We start from the raw sequence: 16,474 nt of genomic DNA on the forward strand, positions 1-16,474 counted from the left end.
ACTGATCCCCCCATGAGAGAGGCACAGAAAAGGTGGGTGGAGGAATGATGAGTGGATGGATGGATGAAAGGGTGGATGGATGAATGATGGATGTATGGATGGAAGGATGAAAGGGTGGATGGATGAAGGATAGATGGGTAAAGGATAGATGTATGGATGGAAGAATGAAAGGGTGGGCGGATGAAGGATGGATGGATGAATGGGTGGATGGATGAATGATGGATGGATGGATGTGTAAAAAGATGGGTGGATGAATGAAGGGTGAATGGATGGATGAAAGGGTGGATGGATGAAGGATAGATTGGTAAAGGATAGATGTATGGATAGAAGAATGAAATGGTGGACGGATGAAGGATGGATGGATGAAAGGGTGGATGGATGAATGATGGATGGATGGATGTGTAAAAAGATGGGTGGATGAATGATGGGTGAATGGATGGATGAAAGGGTGGATGGATGGATGAATGATGGATGTATGGATGGAAGGATGAAAGGGTGGATGGATGAAGGATGGATGTATGGATGGGAGGATGAAAGGGTGGGTGGATGGATGTATGGATGGATAAAAGGTTGCATGGATGAATGATGGATGGATGTGTGAAAAGGTGGGGGGACGAATGATGGGTGGATGGATGAAAGGGTGGGTGGATGTATGTATGGATGAAAGGGTGGATGGTTGAAGGATGGATGTATGGATGGGAGGATGAAAGGGTGGACGGATGAAGGATGGATGTATGGATGGGAGGATGGATGAAGGATGGATGTATGGATGGGAGGATGAAAGGGTGGATGGATGTATGAATGGATAAAAGGTTGCATGGATGAATGATGGATGGGTGTGTGAAAAGGTGGGTGGATGAATGATGGGTGGGTGGAAGGAAGGGTGGATGGGTAAAGGATGGGTGAATGGATGGATGATGGATGTATGAATGGATGGATGTGTAAAAAGATGGGTGGATGAATGATGGGTGAATGGATGGATGAAAGGGTGGATGGATGAATGATGGATGTATGGATGGAAGGATGAAAGGGTGGATGGATGGATGTATGGATGGAAGGATGAAAGGGTGGATGAATGGATGTGTGAAAGTGTGGGTGGATGAATGATGGAGGGATGTGATGAGGTCTAACAGGCGCATTTATGGTTGTCAAAAGTTGATGATGAGGAGTACCAGTTTCTAGAAACTTTTGTCGGAAGGGGGTCCTAACGCCTAAAAAGGTTTTACAAGGGGGTCTCGGCATCAAAAAGTTTGAAGACCTCTGCCCTACACAGACCAGGGAGTCTGTGGGGTTTCTCCAGCCAGGCTGCTTAATGCAGCTGGGCTAGAAAAACCCTAAGTGCGCGTGAAGGTTTTGGTTGGCCTGAGACGACCGGCCAAACACACATGAGCACTTAGGGAGTGGAGTGCATGTAGCACTCCTCCTCCCCCCTCCCATGCCTCCGCCCTGCCCCTCCCAACAGCGCTGGGGAAGACCTGGCAAATGCAAAATAAAACGATGCGAGAAAATAATTTTATTTTACATTTGCTGGCTCTGAGCCAGGCAATGGAGCGACGCTCCTCCGACGCTGATCATCTTTCTCTCTTTCTTCCTCCTTTTTCTGCCTTTTTTTCTCTTGCTCCAATTTTGTATTTTGTATCTTAATTTTCAGCATTTTCGCATACCATTACTGTAAGCAAAAATTCAGACAATAGCCAAGAGGCAGCAAAAACGAATCAAAAATCTAAAGATTACATTGCGCAATCTGCACATCGTATGTGGGTTGAGACACAGAACTACTGTATATCATCCTAGATTATGCATCAAACTGCAAGTGGGGCATCAGTGATCTGTTTAGTGGGTACAGTGAAATCTGACTTTGTGTTTGACCCCCCCAGTAACAAATCAATGTACATATCACATGTCACAGGACCCAGCAATATTCCTATTATCTAAGGTGACCAGATGTCCCCGTTTTCCCCGGACTGTGCCAGTTTTCGATGGACTGGCCCTGTGTCCAGACACATTTCTTCATTTTGATTTAATGTTCCGGTTTTTTAGATAAAAGTCAGGTAAGGGCAATTTTAAGGAGAATTGGAAGGCATGCTCTCCTTACACGGGCTCCTCAGAAGAATAAAAATATTAGGAACTTCATTTATTTCCGTCAGGAGGCTCAGGAGGAATTCGGCTGCATGCTCCCAGCATCAGAGGAGGGGAGACAGGCTGGGGAGACGGACAGGGGCATAGGATGGAGGTCCTGCCATAGATAATGTTAAGTAAACGCGGCATTGTAAATGTATGAGCGTGCATGTGTATATACACACACACAAATGTATGCATGTGTGTGCACACGTTTAAACGTCTACTATATATGTAGCCTTATACAATATATATATATATATATATATATATATATATATATATATATATATATATATATATATATATATATATATATATATATATATATATATATATAAAATAATGTGTGCATATATATATACACACACATTATTCTACGTATATTCTAAACGGGGTCCATATGTCACTTTCTTCAGGATAGCACATGCCAGGGCAACAGGAATTATGCGTCAGGGAAGCACCAAAATATGATGCAGATTGACTAAATTATGCAAGAAAAGGCAAAAAAATGCATAATTGGGTGCATTTCGTTTTACAGTATTACTTCATAATTTTGAAAAATGTTCACATGGTAATATTGTAGAGCGCTTAGATACCTCGGGGTGATATAGCGCTTTATAAATGAATAATAACATAACATATTGTCTGGGTAAAGATTTCACCTCATTAGTACCAGCTTAACAAGCAAATACATAAAATAAGCAACTGAAAGATGACCACTTAACCTTTGTAAAGGCCCTTCCACTGTGCACAAAGATATGTCGCAAAGATCGTTTTAGTACATTTTGAACCTTTTGAGCTAGAAACAATTGTTTGTTAGCAAAAATCTGCAGATTATGCAGTAGATCATGGATTATCTGGCAAATGTGGCAACTCCATATTTCTGGTACACAAGGCAACAAACAGCCAGAGAATCGTGCAATTCCAATGAGATGGATATACCATAATTGCATATTCTCTGCTCATTCGTGGAAGTGTGACAGATCATGCAATCAAGCTTTGCATTTGGGAGGGAGGGCAGTACCCATTCAGGTCCTCCCCCCCCCCCCCCAGCCTTAGCCAGAAGCTGCAGCCAAGAGTGTTCTGCATTCACCTGGTATCGTTCCGGCATGGCCAAGCAGCTTGAGCAGTGGGGTCTTTGAGGGGCCCTTTCCATGCCACCATCTTGACCAGTTCTTGCATCACTGGCCTACAAAATCCTGTATTTCCATGCAGCCACATGCAAAGTTTGGGAAATTCTTGTCATCTTGCCTGCAGCAGTGGTAGTGGCTTCTCCTTTCCTGGTCAAATTTGTCAATAGTTTGTGGCGTGCGGTAGAGTCTGTGCAAAACTATACGTGTTAATATTTGTGCCAACTCAGCCGTGTAAGGAGAGTTCCCCATCTGGCTACAGCTATATTTAAAGCAGTCTGTTATTGTTTGTCCAGTGTCAACCTCCCAGTGTGCCTTAGCTGAGGACCTTTTGTTCTGCAAGGACCGATCAGCCTCTGAGTACAAGATGGAAATCATGGCCGATGTGGACTAATGCATTTTCCCATAGGCACATAATGGGTTAAACTCTTTGATACATCAGGCCCCATCTTCCTGTCTACTTCCCTGTACAGCATTTTTTGTAAGCAGTTGATATTCATAGGGTGGGTCTTGAAAAGTTATAAATATGGCCCTTCGCAAATGTTTCTGCCTGTAAAGTGGCAATATGCCCAGCGCAGTGTCATCTTTTAGTCATCGACCCTTACAGTACAGTAGGGTCACAAACCTCCCTTCTAAAAACAGGTCTCTGTCCCTACCAAGTTTCTGTGGTCCTTGCGCGACCAACTGGTCCAGTCACATTTTCCCCTTAATTTATTGATTTGTAGTCTTGTTTTCCTCATTATAAAACCAGGACTACAAGTCCCAGAATTCAAATTAAAAATCCTGGACTGGAGCAGCTCATTACGCACTGACCTGGGAAACGGGGCTGCTATGCGTCTCTCTGTGTCACACTTTCAATTCGGTAAATATGCACTTGGCTCTTCCCGCGCACGTTAATGGTATGCATGAGTTGTACACCAGTGGTAGTACTGGTTAGTCCAGCTTGTTAAGACCTGCTGTTTTGGCTAACTAATACCATGCCCATTTAGTGGTCATGACGGTATGTATCCCTTATGCGAATTATGCGTCAGGGAAGCACCAAAATATGATGCAGATTGACTAAATTATGCAAGAAAAGGCAAAAAAATGCATAATTGGGTGCATTTCGTTTTACAGTATTACTTCATAATTTTGAAAAATGTTCACATGGTAATATTGTCTGGGTAAAGATTTCACCTCATTAGTACCAGCTTAACAAGCAAATACATAAAATAAGCAACTGAAAGATGACCAGTTAACCTTTTAAAGGCCCTTCCACTGTGCACAAAGATATGTCGCAAAGATCGTTTTAGTACATTTTGAACCTTTTGAGCTAGAAACAATTGTTTGTTAGCAAAAATCTGCAGATTATGCAGTAGATCATGGATTATCTGGCAAATGTGGCAAATCCATATTTCTGGTACACAAGGCAACAGCCAGAGAATCGTGCAATTCCAATGAGATGAATATACCATAATTGCATATTCTCTGCTCATTCGTGGAAGTGTGACAGACCATGCAATCAAGCTTTGCATTTGAGAGGGAGGGCAGTACACATTCAGGTCCTCCCCACCCCCCCCCCCCGCCTTAGCCAGAAGCTGCAGCCAAGAGTGTTCTGCATTCACCTGGTATCGTTCTGGCATGGCCAAGCAGCTTGAGCAGTGGGGTCTTTGAGGGGCCCTTTCCATGCCACCATCTTGACCAGTTCTTGCATCACTGGCCTACAAAATCCTGTATTTCCATGCAGCCACATGCAAAGTTTGGGAAATTCTTGTTGTCTTGTCTGCAGCAGTGGTAGTGGCTTCTCCTTTCCTGGTCAAATTTGTCAATAGTTTGTGGCGTGCGGTAGAGTCTGTGCAAAACTATACGTGTTAATATTTGTGCCAACTCAGCTGTGTAAGGAGAGCTCCCCATCTGGCTACAGCTATATTTAAAGCAGTCTGTTATTGTTTGTCCAGTGTCAACCTCCCAGTGTGCCTTAGCTGAGGACCTTTTGTTCTGCAAGGACCGAACAGCCTCTGAGTACAAGATGGAAATCATGGCCGATGTGGACTAACGCATTTTCCCATAGACACAGAATGGGTTAAACTCTTTGATACATCAGGCCCCATCTTCCTGTCTACTTCCCTGTACAGCATTTTTGTAAGCAGTTGATATTCATAGGGTGAGTCTTGAAAAGTTATAAATATGGCCCTTCGCAAATGTTTCCGCCTGTAAAGTGGCAATATGCCCAGCGCAGTGTCATCTTTTAGTCATCGACCCTTACAGTACAGTAGGGTCACAAACCTCCCTTCTAAAAACAGGTCTCTGTCCCTACCAAGTTTCTGTGGTCCTTGCGCGACCAACTGGTCCAGTCACATTTTCCCCTTAATTTATTGATTTGTAGTCTTGTTTTCCTCATTATAAAACCAGGACTACAAGTCCCAGAATTCAAATAAAAAATCCTGGACTGGAGCAGCTCATTACGCACTGACCTGGGAAACGGGGCTGCTATGCGTCTCTCTGTGTCACACTTTCAATTCGGTAAATATGCACTTGGCTCTTCCCGTGCACGTTAATGGTATGCATGAGTTGTACACCAGTGGTAGTACTGGTTAGTCCAGCTTGTTAAGACCTGCTGTTTTGGCTAACTAATACCATGCCCATTTAGTGGTCATGACGGTATGTATCCCTTACTTGCACATCCTTGGTCTATGACTAAACCTCATCTTCAGTGTGCCGCTTTCCACCAATCGAGCTCTAACAACTGATGTTTACTTTGTGCCAAGGTACCAATATCTGAAGAATGGCACCAGTGCATAGGACGAGGCACAGTATGGACACCCAAGTCCACTAGTCTAGTCAAGGTGACCATACTATCCTTGCTTGCTTTCCCACCCATACTAGACGACTAAAGATGGATTTGTAAGGACAGGTATAAGAACTTGACTGGCAATATCATCTTGATTAGTGAAATCGTGCCATACATCGCGCGGGGCAACCTTACTCTGGGCCAAAGTTGTGTGAGGAAAAATAAGCTCTGGTCCCCAGTACCTACCACCTGCACCCACCAGCAACCACCAACGCAAATTAAGAATATAGGGGCATATTAGCAAGAACGTAGTTAAAATGATTGCCATTTTAGTGGCAGAAAACTGGCGTTAAAACGACGATAATGGGCTTTGCTAATATGCGTTATAGAATTCCAATAGAAGCCCAGGTTAGATGTCCTGCATATCTAACCCGGGCTTCTATTGGAATTCTATAACGCATATTGGCAAGCCCATTATCGCTGTTTTAGTGGCAGTTTCCTGCCGCTAAAATGGCAATAAATTTAACGAGGTTCTTGCTAATATGCTCCATATTTATTTAAGTATATACATCCTGATTAATAGAAGATGCGAGTAGAAAAGCACAATTTGGCATTTTGCCCTTGAATAATGTAAAGTAGGAATGGTTCACCTCTCATGAGAAGTATAGATATTGTCATAATTGTATGAATCAAATTGAGGATGATTACCACTTTTCAGATCTCGGGCTTTAGGCAGACAGTAGCAACTTTCCTAAACAACTTAATAAAAATATTTATTACAACTCTGACTTTGCCAAGGAATTGGGCTTGTAATATACAATTTTAAAAGTCCAAACATAAATTCTGTAGCTGCTTCCTAAGGGGAGATAGCAAATATTACATTTAAAATTGCAACCCAATGTTTTCCTATTGAACACTGAAAAAGGTTTTTGGACCTTTTCACTGCAAGGACATGTTTAACATTAAACTTTTGCATGTCCCACTCTTAAATATCATGCAACTTGCCTTATGTACATGTACTGCCGTGTTAGCGGTGACTTATTTATATTTAGAAGATTAGTTTTGGCCTATCAAAAGAGGTTATTTTGACAGGTCGAATTTGCATTTAAACCTGCATAGCCAGGATGCTGGTGGCAGGCCTGCAGTTTTGTCTACACTGCCACTATAGTAGATGGCACAATCGCTTGCTACAGTTCACTTGTGCATTTAAATTCCAGGCCACACTTAGGACTTATAGGTAGGTTACATGTGCCAATCAGGGGGATGCAGTTTCATAATGTTGAAAGGAGGAGCAGTAGCACGGTAGCGCTGGTTAGCAGGTCTAAAGTGCACAGAGTTCCATAGTCAGCAAAAACAGTCAAGGTAAAAATCCAGGTTGGGGGGTGGTTACCACATAAAGAATGGCCATCTCCAACAATACACTACAAATTGAATCAACTTACTCCTTAGCCCTTTAGAGGAGGGAAGAGGCTGAAAGATAAATCAGGGTGTGACCTTGAGGAACCAGAGCCCCACCATTATTGTCCACCCAGAGCCTGAGGGTAGCTAAGAGCTGACCGAGAACAATTAAAGTAATATTTAGTTATTTTAATAATTTAGGATGATAACGTTTGCGCACCTCATGCATGTATTTCGGCTCAGTTGTGGATATGGACACTGAATAAACCAATACACATTCTGTGGTGTTGAGTATTAATGTTGGTTATCATTTCTAAAACTCCCAGTCGGCCTATTGTATGTCAAAATGCTTTTCTACAGTCCAGATATGAATTTACATTCTCATTCGATTTTATGTAGGTAGGTGTGTGGTTAATAGAGCAAGTGCATGTGTTTTTGTGAGGGTTTTTGGTGGACGTAGGACCCACCCACTGTCATGCGCATTTCCTCTTTTGTTACGGGTACCCGTTGTCCAGCAAGTGTGTGTGAGTAGCTGACGATAGCAAGTTTGGTTGTGTACCTTGATATCCAGATAACTGCTCAATCTGGCTGTGTTGGGTGTACGCTTTCAGTTCTATCTTAATGGCTGGTTTTGTACGGCAGTGTGTGCAGTTCTTTGGTGGCAGGGCAGGCGACGTGTGCCACCATCGGGCTGCGGGAAGCATACAAAAAAACAGCCAGCTGCATCAGCACACAGAGGCGGCAGGAGGTGTGTGGGTTGCCGTGTTAGCAGGTAAGTGAGCTTCTTGCTGCTCTTTAAGGCAGACCCCCCCCTCCACCCTCCCCTTTTGCGTTCCTGGAACAGTGACACTGGATGCCAGGATTAGCACGCGCCATCCTGCTCTGTGTGTTTATTGTTGTTGACATTTGCTGGACAAAGGTCAGGGTGTTCCGCTGCAGCAGGTGGGCGGGATAATGCTGAACACGGGCCTTTGCTTCGATCAGTGGTAGGGTACGCATAATATTCTCCACTTTACCATTAAACCCCGTTTGTATTGGCGCCGGCAGCGATGTAGCCAATGTGTCATGCGCTTTAGTGCAAGGAAGGAAATGTGGGTCTAGGCTGCTGTTTGAATGGCAAAATACAGAAAAAAATCAGGGGGACAGATTTACAAGCCCCTTGCGCCACCAGTGCGTCACTTTTTGTGAAGCACCGGTGGCGCATTTCACTGCCCCATATTTACAAGGACCGGAAAAGCCACCCTGCATAACTTTCCTGTCCTTGTAAATATGACCCCTTTACATGCAACACTTAGCGTGAAAGGGGCGCTCCGTGGTTATTGCTGTGGGTGTTCCCAAGCAACACCCATGGAACCAGACATATTTACGAGGAATAGTAAACCTGGAAATACGTCGGAATGCTACTCCACCCTACCGGTGACGTAGCGAGGCACAACAAGGAGAAATGTTATAATTTCTTCTCGTTTTATTCCTCTTTCAATGAGTGCTGCATTCTACAGCACGCATTGAAAGAGGAAAATGTCTGTAGTGATTGTTTCAATCTCCCCATGACCCAGGCAGCCTTATACCATGATCCAAGGGTGTCTGCGCCAGTGCATGGCAGCTGTTTGTTCACCAGTGCAGGGGAGACAACAGGAATGCAACATATTATTGTAAATATGTCGCAGTCCTGTGCTTTGTAAGTGCTGCAGCGTTGCGCAGCCAAAGCGCCTGCAGTGCCGCGCTGTGGCACTTTCTTGTAAATCTGCCCCAGGGTTCTTTGGGTCCGTCAGGCCACTGTGTTCCGGTGTCACTGCACCTGCTGTACAAAAGGAAGCTACGTCCACGTAGGTGAACGTTTTTTTGGCGAGTGAAGGAACCGACTGAGGCTCTGTCAAGTCAAAGTGGCCAAGTCACATCGGCCTCCCTCTGCGCAGTGTGACATTGCCATGCCTGTTTTGGTCAAATGTTTGCAAAAATGAAATCCAGGGCCTAAAATGGAGTTGGTTAAGTTTCCACACGAGGCTGTCTCTTAAAGACAAGTAATTGGTCAAATGTCAGATTTTTGCTCACAGTGGCGTAGCAAGGTGGGGACGGGGCCGGTTTTGGGGGATTTTGTAGCTTTGGCGGCAAATGTTTGATTTGTTTTGTCATGGTTTTTTCATAAGGTAATTGTTGGAGAGGCTGCCGGGCCCTCAATTCTATGTCAAATATGATAGGATGCAGTGCACATTGAGCTGCTTGCCAAAAACAAAGTGGCTTTATAGTGCGCGCTGTCTTACGAATACATCAAGAAGTGGTGTTACATTATCAAGTCTTTTCAAACACGCTAGGTAGGGGCTTTACAGTGTGAAACCTCTAACAAGTGATATGGGAGGGGAGTTTACAATGCAAACTCTAACAAAAGCCATTGGACGGGTTTTTGAATTGTGAGCTCACTGACAAATGCAATAGGAAGGGGTTTTATATTGTGAAATCCATACTAAACACCATAAGAAGAGACTTTGAATGTTAAAGTATCTGACAAGTGCAATAGAAATGGGTTTACATTGTGAACTCTCTGACCAATGCAATGGAAAGGAGTTTATACATAATGTTTTTTTTAGGTCTGGCCACAGTAAACGCTTATGGCCATATTATCAAAATGTCACTGGTGTGCCACAACTAACCCCAGGGCGTCGTACTCTGCTCCGCCAGCGGAGGTTGCAGAGTTTTACCAACTCCGCCCTTCACTGGGAACACAAAGTTGGGCAAAACTCTGCATTCGTGGTGGAGCGGAGTACGAGGCCAGCCCCATTTAAAAATAATTTTAAAAAACACCACTAAACTTGTCTTCTGCCTTCCCTCCTCCTCGCCGCAGTGTCTCCCTTCTTCCGGCGTCCTCCTTGCATACCTGTAGGTATTATGTCATACGTGAACTGTGCATGTGCAATTCACGGAGGACGTAATACCTATAGGGACGCAAGGAGGAGGACGCCGGAAGAAGGGAGACACTGCGGTGAGGAGCAGGGCAGGGCGAAGACAAGGTGAAGTGGTGTTTTACATTTTTTTTATAGTGCTTTGTGTGGTCCCGGGGCAAAGCGGAGGTCCGCTTAGTTCCACCTAGTTATTTTTTTTACTCCGTGGAACTACGCGGAGCCCCACTATGCATACTCCGCCCAGGGTTAGCCACAACCGTGTACACCCGCCTTCTGAGTCACAGGGCACTTTGGCATTACAGATGGGGCTGCAGACACTTACGTGGCCCCTTCAGTGATTCAGATTGCACCTGAGGCACCTGTGCAATCTTAGGAAGCGGGTATTCCTTCATATGCATGTGGGGGCTGTTGCTTCTAGTGTATACGTTATAGTTTGCTTCTGTGTTTTATTATAGAGTCGATTGCAGAGGCAAAGGAGTTATTAAGAGGCACGATGATTGTTTGCCACAAAAAAATGGTGCACAAACAACCTGAAAATTGGCGGTCGAACCGTGAAAGAGGAACCCCCAGACATCCCCCAGCAGGCAGGAACATTCACTCACTGCACCTAACCACAGGGGGATCTCTGCCTCAATTAGACTGCTCAGTAAAAGGCAGATTGATGGATTGAAAGGGAGGGTCTGCCCTTCACTATTTGGCTGCTCCCAGGGCAGGTGCAGGTTGGCAGTGCGAAGGGCGAGCACCACATTCATCGTGATAGAGCCCCTGACTGAGTCAGCGCCGTGGTGCACGATCAAAAGTGTCAAACGTGTCAGCGACGCAGAGCTGGGCAGTGCGCTCTCTCTATAATAGAAGGCCTGGTATCTCTGAAAGCAAAGTTAATGTCCATATCACTGTATACTTTGAGTCTGCCAAGCTGTTTGATGAGTCTCTCTAAGCAGGTACAACATGATACTATTTGTGTTCAAGTTAAAGCCAACAGGCTTGCTTTAATGATTATTAAATGAGGTAATAAAGGCATGAGGCATCTCCTGTTACCAAGTGATAAACTTGACACAGCCTATAAACGTAAACCTCATGATTATGAAAAGCCTCATGTATTCTAACAGGCGATTAGAGGGTAAATTCTGTTTTTAACAAGTGGAGCCTGCTGATGCACAGACTATCACTTGATTCCTCAAAGATATCTGGAACAGACCATCTGTACAGGTTAGATAACCCATGTGATATATTTATAGGGTACGTGATTTGCACTCTGGCTAATCTGTGAGGTGTACAATGGAGTGGTTTGATTTGTAATTTAAGCTGAAATCCTGTAAAAAATGTCACCTCGATCATAGCATTTGTTTGTGCATCCATTAATCTATTTTCCCCTTCTTTTCTTTAACCTCTTCGCCGCTAATGACAAGGGTAACTCGTCATGGAGTTTCCATTGATTTCAATGGAAATTACATGGAAGAGCCAGAGGAGCCATAGCATCCAAGTGGTTAATAGAAAAAGCACTGACTGGTCACTGATTTATTTGAGGGTTATTTTTGTTTCTTTTGTTTAGTTCTGAGTTCTGTCATTTGCCAACCCTCTGAGTCACCCTTGAACTGCTCGAGCTCAATTCCATGATAGCCGAGTTCTACACTGTGAACTCTTAGACAAATGCGTGGAGGTGGGGGCAGGGGCAGGGTCGGTGTTGCGAACTTTCTGGTACATGGGAAAGGGTTCAAATTTGTGATCTCTATGACAGCTACACATTGTCAACTCCTTGATGAACACCACAGGAAGGAGCTTTACACTATTAAAATGAAAAAGACTTTCTCACACAGATCTTTAGTTCAGGGCCTGCTAGAGATATCTTATTTTCATTTTGTTCATTTGTAATTTTATGTTTAGCATTTAGTTGCTAGTGAATTAAAGTACTTTTTATTTTTAAAATAAATATAGTTGACATCAATTTATTAAGAATTATTGTTAGATTTGTGGAGTATTTAGCAATTATTTATATAGTCCCTTTAGTTGCTTTATTTCATTCTTTCTTTTGGCTTTACTTTTGGACTACGCTGTTGATATTAAATTCCTGAATCAAGGAAATGGTAGAAAGCTCTAACTTTCCTCTTACACTTTAGAAACATCTTGCTTCAGTTGCATGTTTGATATCTGAATGCAGAAAAAACTCAGGTATTGGTGCTAGGGAATCATCCGTAGACCTGGACAATCATTTGATAGCCGCTGGCTCTTGGCCCAAACCAAAATCCTGCTACTAAGACCAAAAATGTAGCTTCTAGTGTTAATGTGGATCTTACTATCTGCCTTTATTTCAACAATACCATTGATATATACATATACACACACACACACACACACACACACGCACACGCACAAACACACACGCACACACGATGTTGCAGCTCCGGAGGCTGTTCAACCAGCCTAACAGTGCCGGTGCCAGAGATGGTGCAGCTGCCGTCCAATACGACATGCAAATCCGATTCCATTGAACACATTTAGGATTTTGGCACACTGTAAGATAGTCCAATTATTTATTGTGCATACAAACGACTTGCACAATAAATAACTGGGTTATCCTCTGGTGTGCCGAATCCTCAATTTCTTAATTGGAATCGGATTTGTATGTTATATCTAACATCGCAAGAATTGGTTTTGAACCAATCATGGAGTTATAATAAAGGAATTATAATCCACCCATGAGTGCGACCCAATTCTTTATGATCGATTTTTTAAGAGCTTAAGAAAAAGAAAAATCTCCTCTGTTGTTACTGGGTTGTAGAAAGAAGGATCCATACATTGATCCCATCCTGTTTGTATTGTCAGAATGAGTCTTGCTCAGTTTCTCGAAAGATCTTATCTATCACATTCAGACTGGAAAATGCTGCTACCAGATATGCTACTTAATTTACCTCTGCAAAAACAACAGTTGATGGACAGAATGCAGAACAATGTCATACATTCACCCCAGTACAGAGATATGGGCCTAAATCCATCGTTTTTTTGCACTCCACACCACCCCAGTTCAGACATGGCAAATCCGCCTTGATCCTGTGCCTCATGGGAACAGTCCAGCCCGAACTGCCAAGCCATGTCTTTCCTGGACCGGAATCAAGCATCCTAGGACCGGTTTCTGGCTATCAGCCGTTTTCAGCCAGGATAGCTTGACTCCAGGGGTGTGGAGAGCATGAGACTCACGTCTGAGCATACCCATCCCACTCGGGGTGACAAATGCAAAAACAACAGTTGATGGACAGAATGCAGAACAATATCATACATTCACCCCAGTACAGAAATCTGGGCCTAAATCCATAGTTTTTTGCACTCCACACCACCCCAGTTCAGACATGGCCATATGCAAATCAGCCTTGACCCTTTGCCTCATGGGAACAGTCCTGCCCGAACTGCCAAGCCATGTCTTTCCTGGACCAGAATCAAGCATCCTAGGACCGGTTTCTGGCTATCAGCCATCTTCAGCCAGGATAGCTTGATTCCAGTGGTGTGGAGAGCATGGGACTCACATCTGAGCATACCCATCCCACTCGGGGTGACAAATGCAAAAACAACAGTTGATGGACAGAATGCAGAACAATGTCATACATTCACCCCAGTACAGAGATCTGGGCCTAAATCCATCGTTTTTTTGCACTCCACATCACCCCAGTTCAGACATGGCCATATGCAAATCAGCCTTGACCCTGTGCCTCATGGGAACAGTCCAGCCCAAACTGCCAAGCCATGGGCCTCATTTATGAGCCCTTGTGTCACTTTTACGCCGCCTGTGCGTCACTTTTTGTGACGCACCAGTGGCATAAAAGATGCGCCTTGTTGCGCCATATTTACAAAGTGACGCCTCTAGGTAGAGGCGTCACTTTGTAAACCCCTGCGCCACATTATACCTGCGCCAGGTATAATGTATGCCAGGGGGGGGCGTATTGACGTAAGAAAGGGTCGTGGAAGTGACGCAGTGAAATCTATGAGATTTCACTGCGTCATTTCTAGGACGCCGTTGCATCAAAATCTTGCGCCTGCCTCACAGCAAGCGTAAGACTGACGCAGGCCCTTTCAGATGGGGCTTGCCCCATGTGAAAGGATGCATTGCTGGAGTTGCGTCACTTTTGTGACATACTCTAGCAATGCGTCACGTTTGCGCTTACAGATACGTCAGAAATACTGACGTATCTGTAACTCCTTGCGCAATGATGCGTCATAATGTAAATATGACGCATCATTGGTGTCGCAAGGAGGGCGCTATGAAAAGTGACGCATCGCTGTTTTCACGCAGCAATGCGTCACTTTTCATAAATGAAGGCCCCATGTCTTTCCTGGACCGGAATCAAGCATCCTAGGACAGGCTTCTGGCTATCAGCCATCTTCATCCAGGACATTGTTCTGCATTCTGTCCATCAACTGTTGTTTTTGCACTAAATTTACCTCAGCTCATCTCTGTTGAATCCCAGTTGGACTTCCTCCAAACGTTATCAATTAACCCCTCCTATGCTCAGCTCGTCATGAGCCATGGAACGCTCGCACGCTGGGCTAACTCCCCTGCTGTGCTGAGCGTTCCACACAAATGGGTGTGGTCATGACGAACTCAGCTCGTCATGAGCACACGAGAACCGTGGCTCATGACGAGCTGACCTCGTCATGAGCACGGAGGCGCTGTGCGCGCCCCCCTCCCCCCAGCACAGCGGGGGAAACAGCCCCGCAGCCAAGGGGTTAATAAAGTGATCTTCCTAACGATACCTTGTATGGTGCACAAGGCACTTGCTGCCAGTTGTCCTGAGCATCATAACCCTCGGCTTCAGCCCTACATGCCTCACTCATGCTCAGTTCCTTTTTCACATACACTCTTGGTTCTTCCTATGTTCCATTGCACCAGAGCAGACAGAGCTCTTTCTTGGTCCTTGCTTCTACTCCTATCACTGTAAAGGCAAAGAACTCTGTCTATGTGAGTGCATAGTAAGGGGGGGGGTCTGTGAGAGTGCAGGATACAACACTTTCAAGCCAAACCTATTGGCACTACCAGTGCTTGTTTACAGAATGAGCTCCTTAGTAGACACAAATCACATTTATGGCAATAAAAAATCTAGACTTTTCTAAAGAACACACAGATTTCTTAGTTTCCATTTTAGTCAAAGAGCATGTGGGCATTTGGCCTGATGGTCACAATACATAATAGAGCTCTTCTTTTCAATGACTTACCTGCACGTTATATTTCTGTTAACAATTGGTTTGAGGGCTGTCTCAGAGTCAGAATTATATCTTCTCTTTCCCATTGTTACCTTATGTTATAAGATACTTATAACTGTTCTAATGTTTTCTGTGCTCTGGCCTAGTTCTCCCCTCAGAAGTCCAGCACACTCCTGCAGGCGTGGACGTGAACCTGACATGCCCACAAGAGGCCTGGGAGAGCAATGCCACCTTCACCTGGAGGCTGGAGAACCGGACGCTGGGCATGAGGCACCCCAACCGCCTGGTGGCGGGCGCCCTGCTGCTGCTGAAGTCTGTGCGCCACAGGGATTCTGGGAACTACACATGCTACAGGAATGGCCTCAAGATCCGCAGCATCCACCTCATGGTGGGAGGTGAGTTAAATATTACAGAGGAAAGTGGGTTGTGGACTTCTCCAAAGTTCATTATTGGGCCATTGAACTGGGATGTTGAAGGAAATTCTTTAAGTAAGATCCTCACTTTATTATCAACATTCTTTATATAGCTCTCCACCTCTCATTGGTCCAGGTACTTAATGAAGGGGCAATAATGGTAGGATATGAACCTATGAAAAAGGGGACGTTTTCAAACCATTTTATGTGCTCACACCCTATTGGTGAATCATATCTGCTCTGGCAATTCATTCCAGAGCCTGGATGCCCAGGTAGGACCCAAACTCAACATCCTGGTGTTAAAGGGGGCATGGGTCTTTCCAAGCCATTCTGCCATTTTGTGAACTATCTAGTGACACATTGGTTAGTACTCCGAACCCTCATCTCACAATACTGTTAACAAGAAATGTTTTGCCCCTGACCAGTAGTGAACCACGTATGGTCTTAGCTGACAAAGCTAAAGATGTGTAAAGCTTTGGGTGATTTGTTTTTGTGATTCAGGTTCTCCAAATGTATCAATTTTTGCCATTATCAAAGCTGCAGGGTTTCCTTGAT

General features: G+C 44.4%; 1 protein-coding gene across 2 annotated transcripts in view; it reads left to right on the forward strand.

Moving 5' to 3' along the window:
* The window catches only part of IL6R (interleukin 6 receptor), a 106,132-nt gene that overhangs the window by 40,304 nt on the left and 49,354 nt on the right, over nucleotides 1–16,474 (forward strand). For both annotated transcript variants that reach the window (XM_086947591.1, XM_086947592.1), the window contains exon 2: nucleotides 15,653–15,901. In XM_086947591.1, coding sequence (XP_086803717.1) covers nucleotides 15,653–15,901 — 249 coding nt within the window. The remainder of the gene's footprint in view (nucleotides 1–15,652; nucleotides 15,902–16,474) is intronic.

The sequence above is a fragment of the Lissotriton vulgaris genome, chromosome 12, assembly GCF_964263255.1.
Source record: "Lissotriton vulgaris chromosome 12, aLisVul1.2, whole genome shotgun sequence".
Classification (NCBI taxonomy): Eukaryota; Metazoa; Chordata; class Amphibia; order Caudata; family Salamandridae; genus Lissotriton; species Lissotriton vulgaris.